Source organism: Pholcus phalangioides, unplaced genomic scaffold (genome assembly GCF_987345545.1).
Source record: "Pholcus phalangioides strain wild (caught in Gottingen) unplaced genomic scaffold, Ppha-v1.0 ptg000008l_1, whole genome shotgun sequence".
In the NCBI taxonomy this organism is placed as follows: Eukaryota; Metazoa; Arthropoda; class Arachnida; order Araneae; family Pholcidae; genus Pholcus; species Pholcus phalangioides.
In genome coordinates, this window is record NW_028301601.1 from 6,630,288 (window position 1) to 6,655,657 (window position 25,370).

The 25,370-nt window shown below is 38.8% G+C and overlaps 1 protein-coding gene across 3 annotated transcripts in view; it reads right to left on the reverse strand.

The window, feature by feature from the left end:
- Nucleotides 1–25,370, reverse strand: part of LOC149083569 (cell adhesion molecule DSCAM-like) — an 85,859-nt gene that overhangs the window by 22,607 nt on the left and 37,882 nt on the right. For all 3 annotated transcript variants that reach the window (XM_089234091.1, XM_089234090.1, XM_089234089.1), the window contains exons 5-10: nt 24,646–24,787; nt 24,295–24,443; nt 23,008–23,139; nt 22,748–22,912; nt 3,401–3,471; nt 67–322 (exon numbers count right to left, since the gene is read on the reverse strand). In XM_089234091.1, the coding sequence (XP_089090217.1) occupies nt 67–322; nt 3,401–3,471; nt 22,748–22,912; nt 23,008–23,139; nt 24,295–24,443; nt 24,646–24,787 (915 nt within the window). The remainder of the gene's footprint in view (nt 1–66; nt 323–3,400; nt 3,472–22,747; nt 22,913–23,007; nt 23,140–24,294; nt 24,444–24,645; nt 24,788–25,370) is intronic.

Genomic DNA, 25,370 nt, shown 5'->3' on the forward strand with positions numbered 1-25,370 from the left:
AAAATTCATGTGAAATGTTCCCTTTTGATAATTAAGCCCATCATTTAAACCTCAGCAAATAAGTACCTTTAGTCCGAGTTCTGGCTGCAACCGGTAGGGACAACGGTCCCTTACCAGCTGCATTGTATGCCCTGATGACCACTTCATACTCAGTGCCGGATTCGAGATCTTCGAGGGTGTATTCCTGGTGATCGTCACCGTCATCTGCGTGGTCTTCGTGGTGAGCGATTTCCCTGAACGTGTAGGTCCGGGATCCTCGACGTTCCCTATATCCGAGGTCGTATCCACGGATTAGGCCGTTCCTCTGTTCGATTGGCGGCACCTAATCAAGACAGTGAACAATTTTAATCATCCCGAAATATATACTGTACGTTACGATCAATGTGATAAATCCTGTAATATTATGCATAATCACCCACCATTTTGCTAAATCTGATAAATTTCACTTATCACTTTACTTGTGATTATGCATAACACCCAAGCGTTGTTGGTAAATATGATAAACCGTACTAAATTCATCACATCTGTTGGATATTATGCATAATCGACATTTCGTGTCGGTAAATATAAATCTTACCCGGCAAAGGGACCGATTTATTACTTAGATGACCGTATTTATGATCCAGAGTCTGAACCGGATATAATGCGCTTTGAAATCGAACCTCGATATAATGAATTTATATGAAATTCATATTTAACAAATTTTTCGTTCTTATCCCCATTCAATGAACTCCTATTTACCAAATTTTACGCTCTTACCCCGATGTAACGAACTCCAATTTGACAATTTCTTAAATTGATTTAATGAATTTTTAATCATGAAATCAGGATTTTGACCGTTAAATCATGAAATTCATTAAATATATGATCATTATATACATATTAAACTCATTGGGAAGTTTTCGTATTTATCAAATTCACCATTTACACTAGGATATTATGCATAATCACCATTGAAAGCGATAAATTTCAAGTATTTATGAAACTGACCGGATATATAACGCTTGGGTGTTACGTATATATATACCTATATCGCCTCTTACCGAGACGATTGTCGAATACACGTAATAACCGATTTATGACATTTCCCATAACATATGCACAACATACACAGCAGACATTTTATTCAAACGGGAATTGCAGTGCTATAATATGCATGTATAGTATTGTTGTCCCCCGTGTACCAAAATGTGACCATTATTGACTGACATCAGATTACATGTCCGTTAACTACCTGGTTTGAAGTAAAACTCTCTACGGAACCTAAGTCTAACACAATATTTTTTGGGATATGCCAAAATGTCAATACTGTTGCCATTTGTGGAATGAATTATAAATGTACCGGTTTGTTTCAAAAAATTAGAACGTTTCAGAAATTTACGAACGCAGTTCATGAAATGATCAAGTTATGAAGCCGAAATTTACAGTATGCTCGTAATTTGCATTACCATCGTCCTCGAAGACGTTCTTCTTAAGCACATTCGTGGCAAAAGATTTGCATAAAGTAGATTAGACGCGTCATAAAATGCCAAATATGTTCTTGTCCTCTTTATTGCAAAAAATAAGAACATATGGCTTGAAACGGATTATTACATGAATATTTCCATTCAAATTTACATCAGCTCGACTGAATAAGTGTTGTAATGAGTGTGTGTGTATGTAAAACCTAGAATAGTTCAATCTTCGCATTACTGGTAGAAAAACGGGACATTTCTGCAAACGCAAAATTACGTCATTAATTAGTTATTAAAATTAATTATATTTGTTTGGACAGTATGAGAAAACGCGTGCTGATATCATACAAATACATTGTACTGTGGCCATCTTTCACATTCACCATTTTATGCACCAAGACATAGAACTGAGATGGCTCCGGCTCAGACCTGAATTGGATCTTACTTAATCTGGATCTTGGATTGGATCTTGAATCCCATTGCCACTCACTATTATAGAGCCGATAGCAACTGGTGTGCAACTGACCTGCTCACGAAACCACCAAAGTATCGATGATGTTTGATAGACAGTGCCGAATTACTGATCCAATCCGCGTTTTCACATTTTCAAACAGTTTTCAGCTACTGCAAATAAAAATTAAAGGTCAATGAATCAGAAGACTTCTCTGGCTGGACGGAGGTGCATACATTTAGGCTCTCTAACCCTTGATTCCAGAACTTGAAAACTTCTGTGTACGTGACAATTTTATTTGCCATCAAGTGCCTATGGGAATTTGTCTATGTGAATTACTGCATCATCGACACAGCTTCTACCTACGGAACCAATCGCTTTTTGCTATCCCGGATGCTACTAGGGTCACCGATTTGAAAATTCTTATTGACGAGAGGCTTAGGTTTTCTGCACATTGTTCAGCGGTGGTCAGAAAATCGAATAAAAAATGTTCGGTTTTTCATTTTCAAAAGGTTTCTTCTCGTTCTCCTAAAATGATGCTTTTGCTTTGGACTGGAGTATGCTGTTTTGTAGACCATACCCACACAGGGACATAGACTTGGTTGAAGGGATGCAGAGAAGAGCTACGCGTGTCCTTGTCGGCACACTTGAGTTATGATGAAAGACTTCATTTTTTGAATATGTTTACATTGGATGAACGCTGGTGTCGGCGGAGAGGGGGGGGGGTATGATCGAAGTGTTCAAATTTACAACGGTATGGACAGGATGGACCATGATTAATTCACCGTCAATTAACTGCTTTTACTAGGGGACACCAGTATCGTTTGTTAGTGCCCGAGTGGCATGGTGGTAAGATGCTCGTCTACCATCGTGAAGGTTGTTGTCAGGGTCCCGGGTTCGAACCCAAGGGAGGATATAGATAAGATATTTTCCCAAACGAACTCGAGGCGACCACCGATAGACAGCACCTTCACTTCCAACCCATCTCACTAATGGCAGTAAATTGCCATATAGCGATTATGGCCAGAGTTGGTGTTTGGTGAAGTAGTAGTATCGTTTGTTAAGGGACAATTCTAGATCATGGTGTCGCAGGGGTTTTCCCCCTCTAATAGGGTTGTTAATAAATGGAATAGTTTACCCCTGGAGGTAGTAAATTCTAACACAATTGAAACGTTTAAAAAAATGCGATAAACATGTTTGGGTAAATCGAGAAGCTATCCATACTTAGAATTAGACAACCATAAGTATTCTTTATGGGCATTTGCATGCATTTTATCATGTATATATAATTTTAATTTTTATGATTGCATCACTAATTGGGTTGCTGTATTTTTGAAATATATGACATCCATGTTTGTTATGGGCATCTTATTCTCAGCCACCTCGTTGGGCATTTTGCCTGTTGTAGCGTTGTATTTGAATCTCAATATACTTTTAATTAATTTTTATTCAAACACATTGAAATAGAAAAGAAATCAACATCAAAGCTTCTTACTTTCCATCGAATTAATAACGAGTGCGATCCAGTCGGCACCACTATGATATCTGTAGGGTATCCAGACGGATCTGAAAAACATAAATGTCGTAATTTATTAATTGATTTAAAGAAAATCTATAGGAAAAAATGACCGTTGCATAAGAGTTATTAACTTCTGACTGCCATATCATCAGATTATAACTACCGTGTTTCTCCGAAAATAAGACCTAACCAAAAAACAAGCCCCAGTAAAAACTATGTCATTAGTGTTCTTAGCATTAATTTTTTTTGCTAGGGTGTTGTCCAGTAATTATTTCCTTCATTCATTATTTTACAGGTCCACAAATTGTTTGTGCTACTTGCTTTTTGACGGTCCGAAATTATTTCTCCCATTACCGGCGGTCTGTGAAATTTTTCAAATACGGTCAGACTCGGTTATAACGGCATCGAAGATTCCGTGAAATTTTGTTGTTATAAACGAGTTGTCGTCAGAACCGAGGTTTGACGTTTTCGAAACCTTTTCTGAGGAAAACTATAATCAGATGCAATAAAATACGGTGCATGAATTTGTTTTATCATGACTGAGATGACCATATTTTTGATTGATAAAAATTCGGTAAATTGGCATAATTAATACGTGACATCGTCAATTCCCACTGAAATATTGCCAATTGTCAGGAAAATTGCTAAATTGTGCTTCAAAATAAACTTTAGCGAGAAATACAGCGCTACAATAAGTCCTTGGTGATTTACAATGTATCTAACAAAAAATAATGATAATGGTAATAAAATATCGAATATATGAAATAAATATCTATATTTTCAGTCTTATTGATTTCAACACAATCCATGCTTCATGCAAATCACCTTCATCTTCGATTCTAGTAAGTATTATGAATCAAAGTAAGCTTCGTTGGAAAAACTGCATATTTTAGTGAAAAAATAATAGTCGGAAAGTCAAAATATTGCGGGAAATTACAGGGAAGTCCCGTGTACGGGTAATGCCATCATAAGTCGGAACATCACAAATTTGATGATTTTTTTCCTACTTAAAGTATCAGTAGAACAACAGTAAAATATTTACTCACTGCAATGAATTCTAATTCTGACACCATAAAAACAGAAGCAAAAACGTTGAAAAATGTATCGTTATATAAGAAATCATTGTGCTTTCATCGACGTTATAAATAAGGTCCATTAACACTATTCTCTAGAGCAGTGGTTCTCAACGTTTTCTGACGCGCGGAGCCCTTTTCAGTGAATAATTTCTATGGCGGAGCCCTTTTTAGTACATTATTTATATGGCGGTACCCTTTAGGCCTCTTTTTTTTGTTTGTTTATCAAATTTATTGATTTCTTTTATTATTCTCGAGTGGCCGCGGAGCCCCTGGGAAGTGCATACGGAGCCCCAAGGGTCCAACTTTAATATGCCACTGCCCAGAGAGCAACGTCAATATCTCGTGAACAGCAATTTGGTGCCCTCGGAGCTTACAATAAGTATTTTACATTAAAGAAAAAGATAAGCATATTATTACATTGGCATATTGTCAACATATTATTACTACGAATGAAATATGAATGCAGTTATGAATTATGTATATAGTGTTCTACACTTTTATCCATTTTTTGCTTTATAAGAGATCCAGTCTTTTTGTTTCTTATTAGTGAATGAATGGTGATGCCTTTCATATTCTTAAAATTGATATCGTCTCTGTTTTAATTCCAAGCTTCGCATCTATATATTAGACGTTTAACATCACTCATCGCTTTCTCACAGAAGATGCATTTGGGAGATCTTTTATGAAATCCCTCTTGGTGTACGCCAAAGGCGCCATGTTGTGTCAGAACTTGATTGAAGTAGAAATTCCTTCCTCACCATGTTCAGTGACACATTTGGAAATATTCCATACTGGTTGACTATCACTATAGACGTAGGCACCTTCTAATTTATTATTGTGAATGTGGTCTAAGGCAGTGGTTCTCAACCTTTTTATGTCCATGGCCCCCTTTCAACCATTTCTCATTCCTATGGCTCCCTCTTGCGAACATGAATAATTTTCTACCCCCCCCCCATTATAACTATTTGAATAACTATTTTGAATAGTTATTCAAAAATTGTCTGAAGTGTAAATATTTTTGAATTTAGTTTGATTAATTTTTAATTTATGAAAATAACGAAAGAGCAAAATAAACGTAACAGGATACAGTAAAACAAAATATATATATAATAAATTATTTTCAATCAATGCGAATTCTGCGCTTGAAGACGGTACAATGTCATCAAGTTACTGTACTAGATGAAATTTGAATTATTTCAAATTAGTTTATTTTTGTGTAAATTACACTCATGTCCATAAATTAAGGATAATTCAGAATCACACGGAAATCGAAATCTAAAGTAAAAATTTCACCTGTAGAATTATCACACACATCTGCAAGAATGATATGCAAATTTCGGGAAGCCACCAGATGATGCCGATAGTACGTCACAATGACGAGAGTGTAAGAGGGGGGTATATAAGGAATGGTGGCAAAGAAGTGAAATTGTTCACAAGAGTTCTGTAAGGCGCTCAGTGCCATAAGCGAATAGTTATGACACAGAGGACGCATGTGGATGATTTTTTACGTGGTAGAATTATCGGCTGCCTGGAATGTGGGCGTACTCAGATGGAAGTATCCGAGGAACTTGGAAATGCCCAAAGTGCCATCTCTAGGCTTTGGCAACGATTCCAAGATAACGGAAATGTCAGTAGACGTTACAGTACAGGTCGCCCCCGAGTTACAACGCCGAATGAAGACCGGTATTTGGCAGTAACTGCCAAAAGAAGCAGACGGAGCACAGCATCCGACCTGTCTCGTCAGCTATCTGTAGCCACGGGTACGACAGTTTCAAGGCAAACCATGTACATACGTTTGGGAGATATTGGTCTATATGCTCGCAGGCCTGTCAGATGTGTTCCGCTCACGGCAACTCACTGTCGGCAGCGATTAGCCTGGAGTAGAGAACATGCAATGCGGACATCGTCACAGTGGGCTTGTGTGATGTTTTCCGACGAGTCCAGGTTTAGCTTGCAGTCTGATTCACGTCGGACTTTCATATAGAGAACGCCAGGTACCCGTTACCACCAAGACAACATCATTGAACGACACCGTTACGGTAGTGCAGCATTGCTCGTTTGGGGTGGAATTATACTGGGTTCCAGAACAGATCTGCATGTTTAAATCGGAACCATAAAAGCCCAAATTTATCCGGACATCATTCTGGAACAACATGTACGTTTGTTTAGGTGTGCCATGGGCGCAGAATTTGTGTTTATGGATGACAACGCCCGTCCTCACCGAGCAAACATCGTAAACGAATGCCTTGAATCTGAGGATATAACCCGTGTGGAATGGCCAGCATTCTCACCTGACTTGAATCTGAGAGAGCATGTGTGGGACATGCTTGGCCGACGAGTTGCAGCCCGTCAACCACCTCCTACATGTGTACATCAGAGAGAGCATTGCTTGCTGAGTGGAGTGATCTTCCCCAAGATCAGATCGATAATTTGATACTCAGCATGCCTAGGCGTTGTACGGACTATATTTCATCGCACGGGAGACATACAATGTATTAACCATCATACCAACCATGTAATAGTAAGTTTTAGTAAAGGAGATATTTTTTGCAATTGCTCCAGGGAGCAAAAATCGTAGTTTTTATGAATGGTATCATACATACACCATCGTTTTTGTTCTTTATCTTTTGTTTAATAAATGGGGTTTATGAATAAGTAACGTTTGTTTTATTTCTGAACCTTTATTTGCCGGAGCTGGCATTAGCCTTAATTTATGGACATGAGTGTATTATGGTTTCGTTGAGAAAATGTCAGTTGTAGCTTCCAAAAGCAAGCAGTTTTATCAATTTTATTCTCTTCATGCGGATAAAAGTAGTATATAATGAGGGAGTACCCACACAGAAATGAATCACAATTGAAAAGTTCAACCTTTCACATCGTTTTCAATAATGTATCAAGGATATAGGTCCATGTTGCAGCCATACTATGAACTTAAAAAAATGAACTAAAATACGTGTGAAAAATTTTTAAATATTTGTTTGAAACATTCATTCCAGAGAAAGTCACAGGGCCGGATTAACCATTAAGCAAAATAAGCACGTGCTTAGGGTATCAGTACAAAAGGGGCACCACCAAAAAGATATCAAATGGTATTTTCTTTTCAATGCACGATTTTTTTTCAGCATCCATCATCCGATAGAAGATCCTAAAATTGTAAGAACACTTGATTGTATAGTTGAAGATCATTATCACAAGAATGGCTCGAAAGATGAGAATCTAATTATATTGAAAACTAGACTTCACATTATTGCCAAGTTTTTCGATTAGCTTTTCACAATTTTCATAAAGCCCGCCCGGGGCTGTCTTAACATTATCATACGCCCTCATACAAAGCGACTTTTCTGAGAGAGGAACTACTACCATGCTAAAAATTCCTACCAACCTATTTGCATATTTACTCTTGAAAATCGGAACCAGATCTAATTGTCACTTGGTTGCCAGAAGTGACCAGATGGGCCCCATGCAGCAAACCAAGTTCTACAGAATAAGGACATGATTTTTATGTGTCATTAGTGGATCAACTGTGTAGTTTGATCCATAGAAGTAAAAGAAATGCTACCAGGTGTAAATTACAAACTTGAGAATGTATCTAAAAGAAATAATACTCAATATAACGGTGATTCGTCAGAAATAAGATACCTATTGGCAGGGCCGCAACTGGATACTGGGTTAGCCAGGGCAACTACTCATTTAGGCAACCCCCCCCCCCCGTAATGCTGAAGGATAGGTTGAATGGTTGAATTTGCGCCCCCTTGTAATGCGCCCGGGACACCAGACTCGATTGCTTCCCCCCCCCCAGTTGCGGCCCGGCCTATTGGTAATATCATGGCCATTATAAGATTCAATGGTTTCCCCTTGGAGTGTTGGTACAGCCTTTATCCATCAACCGTTCGTCGTAGCGGTATGGTTCTAATTTTAAAATTTCTCAAAATATGACCAAAAATCACCCTGCACGAGTTTTGAGGATGAAAATACAGTGTACACAAAATAAAAAATTAAAATTTTTGTACGATCCCCCCCCCTAATTTCCAATGAGGCAGTTGTTGCTCTTTCTCTTCTGAGTCCAACGAACAAATCACATGTTTTTAACTGCATTATTCCCTGAGATATTTAAATTCAAAATCGGACACAGGTCCGGGCTCGGAAGAATTTTGCGGCCCAATGCAAAAAAAATTTTTTTTTCGAGTTGCGAACATAAATCTTGGAGGGGAATTTTTTTTCAAAAAGAACGCATTTTATTACTGTAATTTTTTTCATTATTTCAGGAACGAATCATATTGAACAGTCATAAAATTTCTGTCATAGTTTCAAAGCGCTTCATCATCTCTTTATCAAATATACGTTGCAGTTCGATAACTGATCATTTTTCGAATTTTTTATTGCTGTTTTTGTGTAATTAATGTAAATTAATAGAAGTAAAGGAATCAATTACTGGAATTCCATGACTTCCACAAGAGTAGGGCTGACAGGCAGGATCGTCGTAATAGCATCATAGTCCCCCCCCCCCCCCAAAGCCAAGGGTTTTTTGGAGGCCCTACCTGGAAAATTCTCGAAAAGTTCAACTGCGTCTCGTTTTTCTGAGGCACCTCTTCTCTTGAGGCTCTTCGGGCACGGGGTGGGGGAAGCATGCGTTAAGACGGCACTGCCTAACTTAACTCGCTCCAGGCGTCCTCCTTTTTCAGTTTTGAATCTGGTAACCCTATCTGAATAGCACATAATCCGTTTTTTAATCCGTGTTTTCACTTATTTGTTCGATCATCCATATTGTCCGAATGTTTTTGTGGAAAGAAATAATTATTTTTTCTACATAAAATCGATTGTTGCAAATGTACGAATTTTGTTACCGAAATTTTCGTCTCAAAAAAATTTCATGCCAAAAAATGACAAAGAACTCTCTTATCTCTCTTTCATCATCGCATGAGTTGCCTGATATTTCGAGATTAAATGGCAGCACCAACAGTATATAAATCAATTACTGGCAGTGCTGAGAAGTCTCCCCCCCCCCAATATCTTCCGTCGGAACATCACGTGACTCGGTGAAAACAAACACGACCCCCCACCCCGTTATTTTTATGGCATAAATAGGAGTTTAAAACAATAAATGAAAAAATAATTTCAGCATGGACGAGATAATTCCAAAATTAGTGGAAGAATTAATGATAGAGATAATACTAAAATTAATGAAAGATAATTCCAGAGTGAAGGAAAGAGATAATTCCAAAATTAATGAAAAAGAGATAATTCCAAAATTAATGAAAAAGAGATAATTCCAAAATTAATGAAAAAGAGATAATTCCAAAATTAATGAAAGAGACAATTCCTGAATTCATGAGATATAATTTCAGATGAATAATTCCAGCATTAATAAAAGAAATAATTTCAGATGAATAATTCCAGCATTAATAAAAGAAATAATTTCAGATGAATAATTCCAGCATTAATAAAAGAAATAATTTCAGATGAATAATTCCAGCATTAATAAAAGAAATAATTTCAGATGAATAATTCCAGCATTAATAAAAGAAATAATTTCAGATGAATAATTCCAGCATTAATAAAAGAAATAATTTCAGATGAATAATTCCAGCATTAATAAAAGAAATAATTTCAGATGAATAATTCCAGCATTAATAAAAGAAATAGTTTCAGCAATAATGAAAGAAACAAATCCAGAATTAATGAAAGGATATTCAAAAAATAATGAAGGAAAATTCAAGAAATGATGAAAGAAAGCAGATTCCGGCATTAAATAAAAATAATTTAATCTTTTTTCACCTTTAGATGAGTTCTCTATCCTTTATTGAAATCTTTAAAACCCAATATTTAGAGACCGAACTATACATTTCTATGGAAAAATTGCCAGGCGGGAAGTTTGTTTTGACCGAGTCACGTAATTTCCTTGCGTTTGATGTCGCTGCAGTCGCGGTGGCTGGATGCTCCCTCCAGTATTATTACGAGACTCTGTCTCGTCTGCTTCTCTCCAGGTTACTTGTTCTGGACGTCTCCTTGTGTCCTGAAAAAATAACTGAACTGGCAGTTCGAACTTCCAGTTCTGTTTGTGAGCTTGACTTATAGGGAACCGAACACAAACCGACTTCTTCTCTGTCGTCTGCTCATTAAGAGGCTCTTTGTTTTGGACGCCTCCTTATGCTCAAATAAAATAACCGAAGTTATAGTTTAAATTTCCAGTTCAGTTCACGAGCTTTGTTTATGAGGAACTGAGCGGAATAAAGAATATAGTTTTTTTCACTTTGAACTTCATCATCACCACGTGAGTCACTTTTAAATTTGACATTAGATGGCAGCACATTACTATAAAGTGCAGTGTGGAAAAATTCACTTTTTACGATCTTACCTGTCGTCTGCTCGTGTGGGGGTCCATGTTTTGGATGTCTTCTTGGGTCTTGGAAAAATTACTAAATCAGTTTATAAGTTTTTTTTTTTATAAGGAGCAAAGATGAATGAAGAATTTAGTTTTTTATACCTGAGTTTCGTCATCGCCACATGAGGCACTTCTGATTTTGAAAGTAGGTAGCAGCACCAACAATATTTTTAAAAATGAATTTCTTAAAGTATTCTAGAGTATTAAATTAATTTTAATTTCCTTAAAATTGTTAGTGCCATTGTGAATTCGCGGCAAATGCTACAAGGCAAAAAAAAAAAAAAAAAACTGCTTTAGTGGCGAGTGACATTTCGAGTCACCCAGTATATACGGGTTTTGTCATTGCGTAACGCAGTGACAAAACTGTTCGTGTGAACATAAAAATGATTCATTACCAGGATTTCAAGCCCATCGGGAAATATAAATAAGGGGCCATTCAAGTATTACATAAACAGGTTTTCAGCCATTTTTGCCCCCCCCCCTTGTCAGCAAAACACTGCCCCCCTTCCCCCGTCAGCAAAATTTCGTTAGAATATTTCATGTCTTCAAAAAGGGGGGGGGGGTTGATGACGAAAGCAACCTTCAAACCCCCCCCCCCCCCACTATCATCAAAAGTCAGCAAATCCGAAACTCCCCCTCCCCTCGAATACTTGAATGACCCCGAATCAGATTTTCAAATACGAAAATTATCAATTTGTTGACTTCAATTTCGATACGGTGAAAATCTTATATTTCGTTGGATGACAAGTTACCTTCAAGTGGCTTTTTGCTTTTTGGTTCGTAATATGGCCACTCTCTCGCAGGCGAACGAACCAACGTGCGAGTTACCTTAAACACAACACAATATTTCACATAATAGTCTGTACTATATTTAATATACAAGGCGCATAGGTAACTGGGCATACGGCATTTTACTGGCGAACCGTTGGTCCTAGAGTGAAGTTTGAGACGAAATACAGTTGATTCCCGTTTTAACGAATACCGTTATAACGGAAAAAAATATCGTTTTAACGAAAACTTTTCTAATCCTCCCGGATAAGTTTACATAGGAACAATATAAAAATCTGAAATTTAACGAAATTTCTTTATTACTCCGGTCTCTTGGAGTTCATTATAATGGGGTTGACTGTATTTTCACCAAAAAAATCTGCAATTTGATGTGAAAGCAGTCCTTTTTATAATGATTATGTCATTTTACTTTCATAAATTTAAGAAAGAAACAAAAAGAAAGGGTGGGGAGAAAAAAAAAAGAAAAATGGACAAGAGGGGCTCGGTTGTGCGTAAATGCCTCGAAATTCCACTTGTGCGCAAGGGGATTCGGGCCTCACTCTCAGTTTTATGACAAAATTTCACATTTATGAGACGTTTGACTACGGTTACGATTAACCTCTCTGTATATAGCTTTCAATATTAAAATATTTCATTTATACGGAGCACAATTTCAATTATTTGGCATTTTCATTTTGCTCCAAATCTTTGGCATTTAGACATCATTTCTAACTATCAAATCCACGAGGTTTTTGCAGATTGTGAAAACGCGTCGCTGAATTGGTTTTGCATGCGTATTATCAACATTAAAAACCACAAATTTTAGGTTGACAGATACAAAGAGACGCATTGAGCCAGTCGGTTATGGACATTTCAAAATGAAGACTTGCGTGAGAATTTATTGCACTTTCCTGAGAAATCAGCAGATGCAGTGAGTCTCAAATAAACGGATTTAAATTGCTTTAAATGTGGTCATACGCCATTTTAGAATTTTTTTTTTTTCTAATGCCCACAACATTGTTCTTTCAGGATAGGAAAATTGCATTGAAATTATTTCGGATGTTGCAGGCCAGTAGTAGGCCAACAGCTTAGAAGGCCAGCAGCAGACTTATGCAGTAGGGCAGTTAATAGGAAGCATTACAGTATAGATTAAAAAACTTTAAAGGTGTAGTGTCAATCTTAGAGGAAGTCCCAATACATTATCTGCTTGGATTGCATATAGAAACCAATCAGCAAACCAATTGACGTTAAGATCGTCTTAAATATGTTTAAAATGACGTTTTTCCTGTTAAATTGAAATTAATGGCATATGAACACTTGCGACTTTGAAACAACAGCAAATTTATGCAATTACAGTTTCTTAAGTTATACATCAATGTAGTTTTAAAAAATTTAATTTCCCGGGTATTTTTCCTCATGTATGATTTGGTCTCTTGGATGGAGTTCGTTATGACTGAATTCGACTTTATTTCTTTTCAGTGGAGGCAATGGGTGTTGGCACACCCCCTCCCCCCCCCACCAAAAATTCATAAAAAAAAATACCCCAGAGCTATCGTTCTTTATTCGATTTTTATAAATATATTCCCCATCGGACCACTCAGGTTTAGAGGTGTCGCGAGTTCGTTACCCGGTTCGTCCTTGTCAGAAAACTTTCCTGACGCAGGGGTACAACAAAAAATAGCGACTTGACCGCAGCAAAAAATTGCTACCGCAGGGAGTCCCCCATCGAGGGGTTAGCGCACCAACCTCTCGATGAGTATAAGAAACAAGCCTGCCGTTCGGAATCGGAAATAAATTGTAGGTCCCGGGGTCTAATTAGCCCTCGTGTGCAGAAAATGACCGTGGTGCGACAAAAATGATCAATGATCAGACCACTCAGTGCCGGTTGAAGATAGCTTTGTGCTAATCTAGATGGCTATCCGTCTGTAATTTTACACACAAGCTTTCATTTCTCATCCATCGACTTCTTCGATTGCATTTACTACCAGCACTCAAAAAATGTCAATGAATGGTCAACAAATCTTTGTCTGTTTTCTTTATGGCAGCCCTCTTTGAATGAAAAGTCTTCGAACACACACAACACTTTCTGTCTTTACAGTTACTCCATTTTGCTTTAAACCTCTTCTATAGTTTGTGTCAGGGCCTACTGTCACCCCCAAGTCGTGAAACCACCGAGATTACATGCAACGCTTGTTTTATTTCCTTCCTCATGCTAATGTTACTTGAATAGCGTAAAAATTGCGAAAAATATATTCTATGCATTTTTTGTTTGAAATTAAATTTTTTTTAGTCAGAGTGACTAAAAAAAAATTTAAATCCACAAACTTCTTCGTGGACCCCGTATCAGTAGCCGTGGCTCTCCTTTTGCCAGACTTTCATCCGTGGCCCCGTGGAATACACTAGGGCCCCCCCTGAAGTCATATGGCCCCCGGTTGAGAACCACTGGTCTAAGGTGTCCTTTATTGCCGCAAATTTCGGTTTGATACACTGTACTGCCATCGTTCAGTCGAATCATGTCTTCATAGACTATATTATTGTTGTTATAGTGAACTACTGCGTAACCGCCTTTATCAGCTCCTTTGAGGTAACGGAAGTTGCTTTACATCAGTCCGGTGTTGTGAGTACTTGACGGTATCAACCGTCCGTCATAGAGGTATGGTTCTAATTTGAAAATTCTTTAAATGTGTTCGGAAATTTCCTTGTACCAGTTTTGAATGTGAAAATATGGTGTGTAACAAAATAAAAAGAATCTAAATTTTATACGGTTCCCTCTGCCCTCTAACTTCCAATTCGAAAGTTCCTGCTCTGTCTCTCCTGAGGCCAAAAAAACAGAAAACAATTCCACGTTTCCGAGTGCGATATTCAAAAAATCGGAGAAAAGTTGTTAGAGAACATCATAAATGAGGGAAAGGAGCGTTGCCCGTTAGTTTTTGCTGTTATTTCCGAACTTTTCTACGATTTTCGAATACAAATATATCAGCGAATATTGCACTAAGAAATTTGGCATATTTTCTGTTGGCCCCCAGGAGATATAAGGCAACAACTTTATAATCGCGAGTTGAAGGGCAGGGGGACCGCATAAAAATTTAGATTTTTTTTATTTTATTTTGTGACACAGACTGTATTTTTCACTCTCAAAAACTGGTACAGAGTGATTTTTGTGCGCATTTTGAGCATTTTTAAAATCGAAATCATACCTCTACGACAAACGGTTGATGAGACAATGACCAAATCAGGACTAAGTTGACACCCTGTATACACATAAGCGTCATCTAACGACATTAAAATAGTAAAGAACAGAAACAAACAAGAAATTTTAAAATTGTTGTTCTTTAAATACAAATACAACGCCACAACAGGCAAATTGCCCAACGAGGTGGCTGACTTAAGAACATCGTGGATCCCCGAGCCATTTTTTGGAGGCCCTACCTACTACTGCTACACCACACATGCACCCCGCCCACACCCCCCCCCGCGAAACCCCCAACGAATCGACACATGCTGCGCGAATGTGCGTGTACGTGTAGTGAAACCTAACGTGAAGTTTTTTTGTTTCTCTGTAATGCTTGTTATGTGTAGTGCTGCCATCTGCTACCAGTTTTTCTAACTATGAGTGAAGTGTTACGATTGAATGATTTATCGTTGTAGGACTGTTGCTCTCTGTGGCGAGACTTTTTAACGGGGGAGATTGGCTCGCAATTGCGCCTTGAAGTTGGGAACCACAGAAAACCAACTTCAGCCGACCACCACTGTGGGGTTCGAACCCGGATCCTCGCATCGCGAGTCCGTCACTATAACCACTCGACCACCACAGCGGCACCATGCCTTGACCCAATGGAAGATTATTTTGTTCTTTTCAGCTAAAATTTTCATGTGCATATTTTTTTATCTTTGTTATCAATTTCCCTCAATGTCTGTAGTACTGGTTGACTGTCACTATAGACGTAGGCACCTTCCAATTTATTATTGTGAATGTGGTCTATAGCGTCCTTTATTACAGCCATTTCGGCTTGATACACTGTACTGCCATCGTTTAGTCATGTCTTCATAGACTATATTATTGTTGTTATAGTGAACTATATATATACTGCGTTATTGCTTTTATCAGCTCCTATGAGGTAACGGAAGTTGCTTTACATCAGTCCGATGTTGTGAGCGGTTCTATCTATCTATGTGCACATGTTTTAACTGCTCATGTTTACAAGTAAGTTGAAAAAAGAGTATTTATTTTACTAGCATAGTTATTAACCGTAAACATTAGTTTAATAAATCGTAAACTCGAAAAACGCCACCCTGTGAAAGAACTTGTTTCGCTTGTTCACTTGGCATTAATTATTTTATTGTAGTACGCGCAACTAAATTATTATGTATACTATAATTATACATGTTCTGTAAGTCCTAATTCGGCCATAATCTCATCAACCGTTCATTGTAGAGGCATGGTTCAAATTTAGAAAACGCTCTCAAAATGTTTCTGGAATCTACCGTGTACCAGATTTAAGAGTAAAAATAGAGTGTATCCAAAAATAAGAAAAAAATTAATATTTTTATATGGTCCCCCTTGTCCAATTACTTCCAATTAGAAAGTTGTTGCCCTGCCTTTCCTGAGGCAAACAAAAAAAAAAAAAATAACGTTTTTAAGTGCAATATTCACCGAGATATTTTGTATAAAACACTTTAGATATGAACACTTTTCATGGAACTTTGTATTTTCACTCTCAGAACTGGTACAGAGCGATTCCTGAATCTATTTTGAACATTTTTTAAACTAGAACCATACCTCTACTACGAACGGTTCACGTGATATTGCCGAATCAGCAATTACGGGACACCCTGCATACACATTAGCGACATCTAATGACATCAAAATGATCAAGAACAGGAACAAACAAAATCTCGCAATTGCTGTTCTTTAGGAAAATTGATGATATTATTCTGAAGTTGATTCACGACAAATTTTGATTTCATATTGATTTTTCCCCCCTCCAATAGTGAAAATTCAGGTAATTCAATGTTAATATTCATTAAAAGGAATTTTCTACATAAAACAAATTAATTGTAAAATTCTTGATAGTGGATAGGCCATCGTTGCTGAAATCTTATACACTTCCTTGTTAGAGGGAGAGTGTGACAATAAACATGAACTATTTACATGATTGTTTTTTCCACAAATGTAAATTTCCTGTGGCCTAGATTTAATCTGTTATACCAGGGGTGGCAAACTTCTCTCTGTTCGAGGGCCGACATAATGGCCTGACGCTGTGCCACGGGCCGCACCAGGGGCAAAACTCCGGTGTATAAGCCGCGTGCAAATTTTAACGGGATTTAAGTACTTAACTAATAATCTGTTCATTTAATTATTTAATTAAATACTAATTATAAATTATTATTAATGAATTATTATTTAGAAAACTTTTTTCATCTTATTGCAAATTATGAATGTTGATGCTCTTTTAACCAGAATGGACAATGTTACTTCGTAAAACGTCGAAAGTTTATCGAACAAAAAAAATAATAATTTGGTCTTTTGAAATTCCTTATTTCTGAATTCCATGCAATGCTTTTCTAGTGTTTGCTTTCTTTTGCCTGCTAGATAAATACTTGAATGAATATTCTTACTAATTTGAATTTTTATGATAAATTTAAAAGGAAAGTTTTTGAAGGAAATTTTGCTCGTCTCTGGATTATCATTACTGAACTCCGATGATTGCGCAAGAAAATCTGCTTCTACTACTTCCATAATTTCCACAGTAGGTTATAGAAATCAATCCTGTGACCTGTCTGTGTGTTTAAGGACGTTTTTTTGTTTGTGTGAGGGCCCAGGTAGCCCAGGTCGATAAGATGCTCGCCTTAAAGTACCAAAGGATGTTTTAGAGGTGTCGCGAGTTCGATATCCGGTTCGTCCTTGTCAGAAAACTTTCCTGACACGGGGGTACAACAAAAAACGGCGACTTGACCGCAGCAAGAAATTGCTACCGCAGGGAGTTCCCCCATCGAGGGGTTATCGCACCAACCTCTCGATGAGTATAGAAAACAAGCCTGCCGTTCGGAATCGGCAATAAATTGTAGGTCCCGGTTCGAATTAGCCCTCGTGTGCAGAAAATGACCGTGGTTCGACAAAAATGATCAAATGATTTTGTTTGTGTGTTACAAATTGTTTTTGTCAAATCAGAATTTCTTTTTCTACATTAACCACAATTTCGTCAATCAAAACTAATACAAAAAATATAGTTTTTCCATCTTGTCGCGGGCCGCACAAAATCATCTCGAAGGGCCAGCTGTTGGCCACCCCTGTGTTATACAATCTAACATGTACCACGGCGCACGTGCAATTTTTCTCCCTGCTCATTGGGTTCAGCTCTCGATTTTTAGTCAAATGGCTTGCCGCTGTGGTGGTCGAGTGGTCATAATGACGGACTCGCATCGCGGGGATCCGGGTTCGAACCCCACCGTCACCGCAGTGGTGGTCGGCTGAAGTTGGTTTCCTGTGGTTCGAGGCGCAAATGAGAGCCGATCTCCCCATTAAAAAGTCTCGCCACAGAGAGCAACACGCCTACAACGATAAATTATTCAATCATTACAGTTCACTCATAGTTTGAAAAACTGGTGGCAGATGGCAGCACGACACATAACAAGAATTACACAGAAACAAACTTCACGTCAGGTTTCACTACACGTACACACACATTCCCGCATGTACCAATTCGTTAGAGGTTCCGCAGAGGAATATGGACGAGGTGCATGTGTGGTTTAGTAGTACTAGTAGTCAAATGGCTTGTACTTTACAACGCGAGTGATTTGATACTTGTGTGCACGGGGAGAAGAGGGGGGCACTGCTAAATCTAATAAATAATGCTTGCTCCCCGACTTGTTCATTCCCTCCTGTGCTCGCTGACTGCCTCTTTCACTCCTGAGCTAAGTACTTGCTCATTCACTCACAACTATGCTCAATGACTTGCTCATGCACTCTCCTATGCTCACATGTTCCTTGCTCATTTGCTTTAATTATAATAATAATAAATCTTCGCTAACTTTCCGGCACAACCCTGCCTCTTTTGAGGTAACGAAAGTAAGGTGCTTTGCATCAGTCCGGGGTTGTGAGCGGTTCTATCTATCTATGTATCTACACAATCCAACACTTATAAATAGTCTGCCCATGTTCAAAAGAAAAATCATTTGTTCAACAAATCATTCAACCGTAAATATCAGTACAATCAATCGTACTCAAAAAACTACGTATCAAAGAACTTGTTTCGCTTACTTCATCACTTGGTATTAACTATTTTATTGTGTGGTACGGAACTACTATATAGCTACTACTAAACCATACTTGTACTTCGTCCATATTCCTCTGTGGAACTTCTAACGCATTGGTACATGCTGGAATATGTTGTGAAAACAACGTGAAGTTTGTTCCTATGTAATGCTTGTTATGTACAGTGCAGCCATCCACCACCGATTTCTAAAACTATGACTGAAGTGTGATGATTGCATAATTGTTTGCTCTCTGTGGTGAGACTTTTTAACGGGGAGATCGTCCCACCTTTGCACCTCGAAGTTGGGAACCACAGAAAACCAACTTCAGCCGACCACTGCTGTGGCGGCGGTGGGGTTCGAACCCGAGACCTCGCGATGCGAGTCCGTCACCATGATCACTCGACCACCTCAGCGGGACGATCAGATAGCTGTAATTACACAGGGTGAGCTGTTGACCTTATAATTGCGGTATAGTTACAACCGAGTTTGACACAACTGTTCAGCGAGCCACAGTTGTGGCCTCAGGTGATACAGGGCAACAACTTTTCAATTGGAAGTCAGAGGACAAGGGGACTGTATAAAAATGTAGATATTTTTTATTTCACGACATACTGTATTTCCACTCTCAGAACTGGTACTGGGTAATTCCTGAACATATTTTGAATGCAGTCGAATCCCGTTTTAAAGAATACTGTTATTGCGAAAAGAATCTCGTTTTAACGAACACTTTTCTGATCCCCCAGATAAGTTTACATAGGAACTGTGCGAATTAATTTATACGAAATTTTGTTATGACGCAGTAATTTCTCTGGTCGCTTGGAGTTCGTTATAACTAGAGCCCGGATTACATGCACTTAAAAACTGGCAAAATACGCTCTAAAAATATGCAAATATGCACTTCAAAAGGTTAAAATATGCACTTAAAAAGGTTAAAATATGCACTTAAAAAGGTTAAAATATGCACTTAAAAAGGTTAAAATATGCACTTGAAAAGGTTAAAATATGCACTTAAAAAGGCTAAAATATGCACTTAAAAAGGCCAAAATATGCACTTAAAAAGACTAAAATATGCACTTAAAAAGGCCAAAATATGCACTTAAAAAGACTAAAATATGCACTTAAAAATGCCAAAATATGCATTTAAAAATGCCAAATATATGTGATCTTTACACACACATCCATATATTTTTCTGCCACCTCGTTATACGCAGTTTGCCTGTTGTGTCCTTTGTATTTGTATTTGAAAAATCGTGAAAAAAAGTTAAAAATTCGAAAATATGTACCAAAAATGAGAAAATATGCGCTAAAAAATTACTATGCAAAAAAAAAAAGAGCAGGCGTGTTTTTAAAATGCATATTTGCTATTTGTTAGTGCATATTCATTCACCTCCTCACATAAGCATATACTACATATGTATAAATAACTTCTAAATACTTTTTATTTAAGCATTTTCAATTTCTGGATTGTCGTGGCTGTTCAGTAACGAAATAACAGTAAAAAAAAATTTCAGGGCTATTTCTAAAAGAAGTGAACATTTTTGACGCTTACGATGAAACAGTTGATATTTGGGGAAAAAAATCCTACCTGCAGGAAAAAACCCCGATGTTATGAAAATATTATGAGCAACATTCATTTGAAAACTACGAAAAAGTGATTGAGCTTCAATAAACCTTCACAAATTTGCACTTATTCTGAAAATTCTTTGATTTTATGCATTTATATGCATTATTTGACGTTATTATTTATTTTGCGTTTGACGGAAATTTTCTTTCAGGTTCTGCCGATCCAGTTCCGACCGATTCCTAGATATGGCGAGAACCAAGCGGGCCCCCGAAAGGAAAAGACTGCTTCCTCGGCCACACCATCTAGGCTGAAGGGTTACTGCTTTCTTCGTCAAACAACTCTGGTCACCAACTTATTCGACTGGGACCTTTTCATCGCAACTCTCTCATGCCATGGAGCGTTTAAGCTGACTTTGTCACGCGTCAAGATGCCCTCACCCAGATTTCCGATGCTGCTGCAGTATTTCTCGATGGAATTGCTCACTCCTCTCCGAAACAAGGCATCTCTCACTGTGTGCCCGCCCGGACGACATAAAGTTCCGAAAAATCCTGGAAGCACTCGAGGCTGACCGAAAATCCATCTTTGGCAAGGCCTGGCACTTAGTCGATTGAGGGAAACCTGGTGTTCCCTGCTACCAGAATCCCCCCCCTCTTTCCAGGTCTGATAATCCGGAGTCTAACTCCGAGGTAATCGCATTATCCGATAATCCAGAAGGGATTATCCAACAAGAAAGCCAGCCACTGACTCAACCAATGGATATCGAGATCCAAGATTCAAGTCTACTACATATAGACAGTAATACAACGAAGACAGACAAAATCCCAGCTACACCGGGAGATACAACGGCGACTCTCATTAGCCCAGATCGTCGAACCAACCAATCAAGAGTCGCAACGGACGGACTCACGCTCAGAATCTTCAGCACAGGAAAATGGCTCACAACGGATGGCAAGCTTTTCGAAATGTATGCTAGTCAGTCTTGCGCTATATGTAATCTTTGACATATCAATAAATTTTGGTTTTACCGGAGATGCTCTGGTTCCCCCCCCCCTCGCTCCGGGGTGGGGGGGGGGCGAAGTGCTTACGTTGCTTCTTGCGACAGAGCCTGGGTGTCTCGCGATTATGCACAGTAACCAGTTTATTGTTTTATAACCGGAATCTTATTTACCGCAATCTCAATCTTATTGACCGTAGCATATGTACCAGGAGTGGCCCACTTTTTCCTATTCGAGAGCCAACATAATGGTCAGCTGCAGCGCCGCGGGCTGCTTCAGGCACACTACTCTGGTGTATAAGCCGCACCCCCGAATACTCGAATATTTATATACAGCATCACGGCAGCGAGGGCTCAATTTAGTTGAGAGGGATAATCCACAGAGTAATATCTTAGCATACACGGGCTTTGCGACAAAAAGAGTATGTAAATCTCTAACTGCAGATTTACATACTCTTTTTGTCGCAAAGTCTGCGTAGGCTTAAACTTCGAATGCCGATCATGCCTTCCTGGATATGTTCTTTTCTGTGCTCACCGACTTGTTCATCCTATGCTCACTGATTTCCACTTTCACTCCTGTGCTCACTGACTGTCTCTTTCACTCCTGTGCTCACTGACTGTCTCTTTCACTCCTGAGCTAACTACTTGCTCATTCACTCATTCCTATGCTCACTGACTTGCTCATGCACTCTCATATGCTCACATGTTCCTTGCTCATTTGCTCACTAACTTATTCAATATTTTGCTCACTAACTTATTCAATATTTTGCTCATTAACTTATTCAATATTTTGCTCACTCACTTGCTTCTCATGCTTACCCAGTGAATCTACATCTTTCTCGCTTACTCATTCACTTGCTCGCTCCCTCGCATATTTACGCACTCACTTGCCCACTCCCTCACATACGTGCTCACTGCTTGCTCATTTGCTCACTCGATAACTAGGACTCTAGTTGCAGTCAATGAATTGTTTGTCGGTGAATTTTCCTTTCAATAATTATGTGTGGGGATGAATTTTTTGGATACGGTTCAAAGCTGTGTAGAAACACGTTTTCACGAATGACAAGCAATGTTGAAAACCAAGGGATAAATTAAACACTGATTGGTTCACCTATCGACGAATTTTGGCACTTTCTTTTTCTATTTTTGAATGCAATCAATGGTGAGCGCAATGCCGAATTCAATCAGGAATTCCATCTTAATAATTAATTTTAATTGGCGAACCTCAATTAACCCATACGTGTGTGTGTCTTCGTGCAAGAAAAATGCCTTCAGTACTTACTCTTCTCGACTGTATTGAATTTCATGGGGATGGACGGCGTGCTCTGACCGTACTCGTTCTCGGCTACCAAGCGTACGATGTAGGCCGTTCCCGGGAGGAGACCCTGTAGCAAATAAGACGTCTGATCATTGGCCACAGCTTCTTCTTCCAATTTCGGAGGTGCCCCTATTTTATATAAATGATGAAATCTGCCATTACTATATATGGACGTGATTGATGATGATTGTCTCTTAAGAAAAAAGTGAAAAGCAAAATATTACCTGTATCTCGCCAGTACTGAAGAATGTACCTAGTTACGGGACTGTTGCCACTGTACGGCGCTGACCATCGAATAGTCACCTCGTCGCTTCCGATTTGCTTCATGGTTATATCCGATGGAGGAAGGGGTGGTTCTGCAAAGAAACATCAAATGTAAATACACGGAGAGAGTGACCTGATCAAATGAAAGAAGGGAATAGATGAGCCCATGCGGAGTATAAAACGCCATAGCGAACCCATACTATCTTTAACCGTTTTCCGAGTTATGGTGGATAATGGATTGTGCAAGAAAACGCGTCAAGCCTGAAAAGAACCCAAATTTGTGAAATTTCTGGGAGACCTACACGCAAACTAAGCTCATATTTGGGAAGAACAGGCAAAATCCCATAAAGTGACACCATTTTCATCACAATATATGTTTCAAATGACGATTTAAAAGCGCTGAGTAGTTGGCAAAGTGCAAAATCGAATTGTCGTCAAAACACGTAACTGCTAATTCCGCAAACACCATTCTAGCTACAATCGGTCAAATCATAGGCGGCATAGACTTCAAAGGCGGGGGGGGGGGGGGCACGATAATGATTCTGTGAGAGGGCAGGATGCTGCCTTCAAACAGTAGATCAGTTGGCTCAGGTATCGACGGCGAAAAGGGCAGTGTCTCCGCCCATGGGTCAAATCCACCACAAACACTTGTCCATTCAAACAGCTGTTGAAAAAAAGCCTACAATAAACCATATCGGTATTCTAGTTCAGGAGAAATTTAGCCTTTAGGGAACATTCAGAATTGACGGTCGTAAATTTTGGCAAAAATTTGATTTTGAACTTCGCCAATTTCTCCGCGCTTGCAGCACGACATTAAATCCAGATATCCTGATTTAGGTGGTGTCTCATCTAATAGGATCTATTCTGCAAAATCAAACTGTCTCCAAAATCTGCAACCGCCAATTCCGAAGGTTCATCGAAGGCCTGCTTAGGACGAACACCGATTTCAGTGATGTACAGTATCGCAAACATAAGTGATGTATTGCTACTTTGGGGGTTTTTCAGACTTGGCGCATTTTCTTCCATTATCTATTATTATCCACCATAACTCGAAAAGGTTAAAGATAGGTATATGGCAGGATAGGTTTGCTATGGCGTTTTTTGCTCCACATGTGGGCTCGTCTCCTCCCTCATTTCGTTTGGCAGATCAGGTCAAGTTCACCTTGTATATCAGTCATTTTTAGACCATACTGACTTTCTTGACGGCACTTTATTAGTCTGTAGTGGAACAAACAAGTTATACAGACCTAAGACAACTAGTTTCACTGTACGCTGCTTCTTCCCGTAAGGATTCGTGGCCGTACACGTGTAGATGCCAGCATCCAGTGTTGAAGCCCTGGTGAGAAAAAACTCCGATAGAAGTCCATTCGGCAACGGGGTCTCTTGGATTTTGTGCCTGAAAGTGTAATGAAAAAGTTCAGTTCCTAATGTACATCGGCGTAAACGTATTTGAATTGATTAAGGGTCTGTAAAAGCGGATAGGATTCGCTTGTGGATTCGGAAATACTTCGAGATGTTATCATTATCATGTGGAAGAAGTAGAACCAAATGCATATAGTCATACTTTAATTATACAAATTTTACCCGCACATTTCTACCTCGATTCGAAATCGTCACTGAGGTACTTTCTGGACCATTTCACATCCAGGGGACTGTCGCCGGTCACTTCGCAAGGGAGTGACGCCGAATGGCTGCTTCTCACCTTCATCAGTTGGAATTCTTCTCGGAACTGCGGTGAAACTGCAAAACAGGAATCACAGCTGAATTGCGGATTTAAACAACTCTATAATACTTTATTAAAAAATATGCAGTATATTTAAGAAATTTTACACAAGTTCCTAAGGATAGCTCCACGGTTTCAAGTAACGAACACCAAAGAGACATTACATTAGTACCAACCAGTTAATGCGTAAGTCTACATCTTGGACAGAAGCCCGTGAGCAAAATTTTCCGCTGCTCAGCGTGCCCCTATCCATTGTTCTGGCCACCATAGACGTCGAAACCCGGGGTGGGGGGGGACTCAGTCTATTGGAATAACCCTAATAGTTAATGAATATGCAATGCGACGCATTCCTTCTCTTTCGTGAGTGCTTGAGTCCGGTATTTACGGGACGAATACATCCCCACACATCAAATTTGGCCATATCACTGTACTACAGTTTACCGCGAAAGAAATTGGGCTGAAAAATGAAGTCGCCATCTTTCAGTGGTCACCTGAAGCTCGCATAATTGTTGTGAACCTAGCGTGAAGTTTGTTACTGTGTAATGCTTGTTACGTGTATTGCTGCCATCTTCCATAAATTTTTGTAACTTTGAAGTGCAA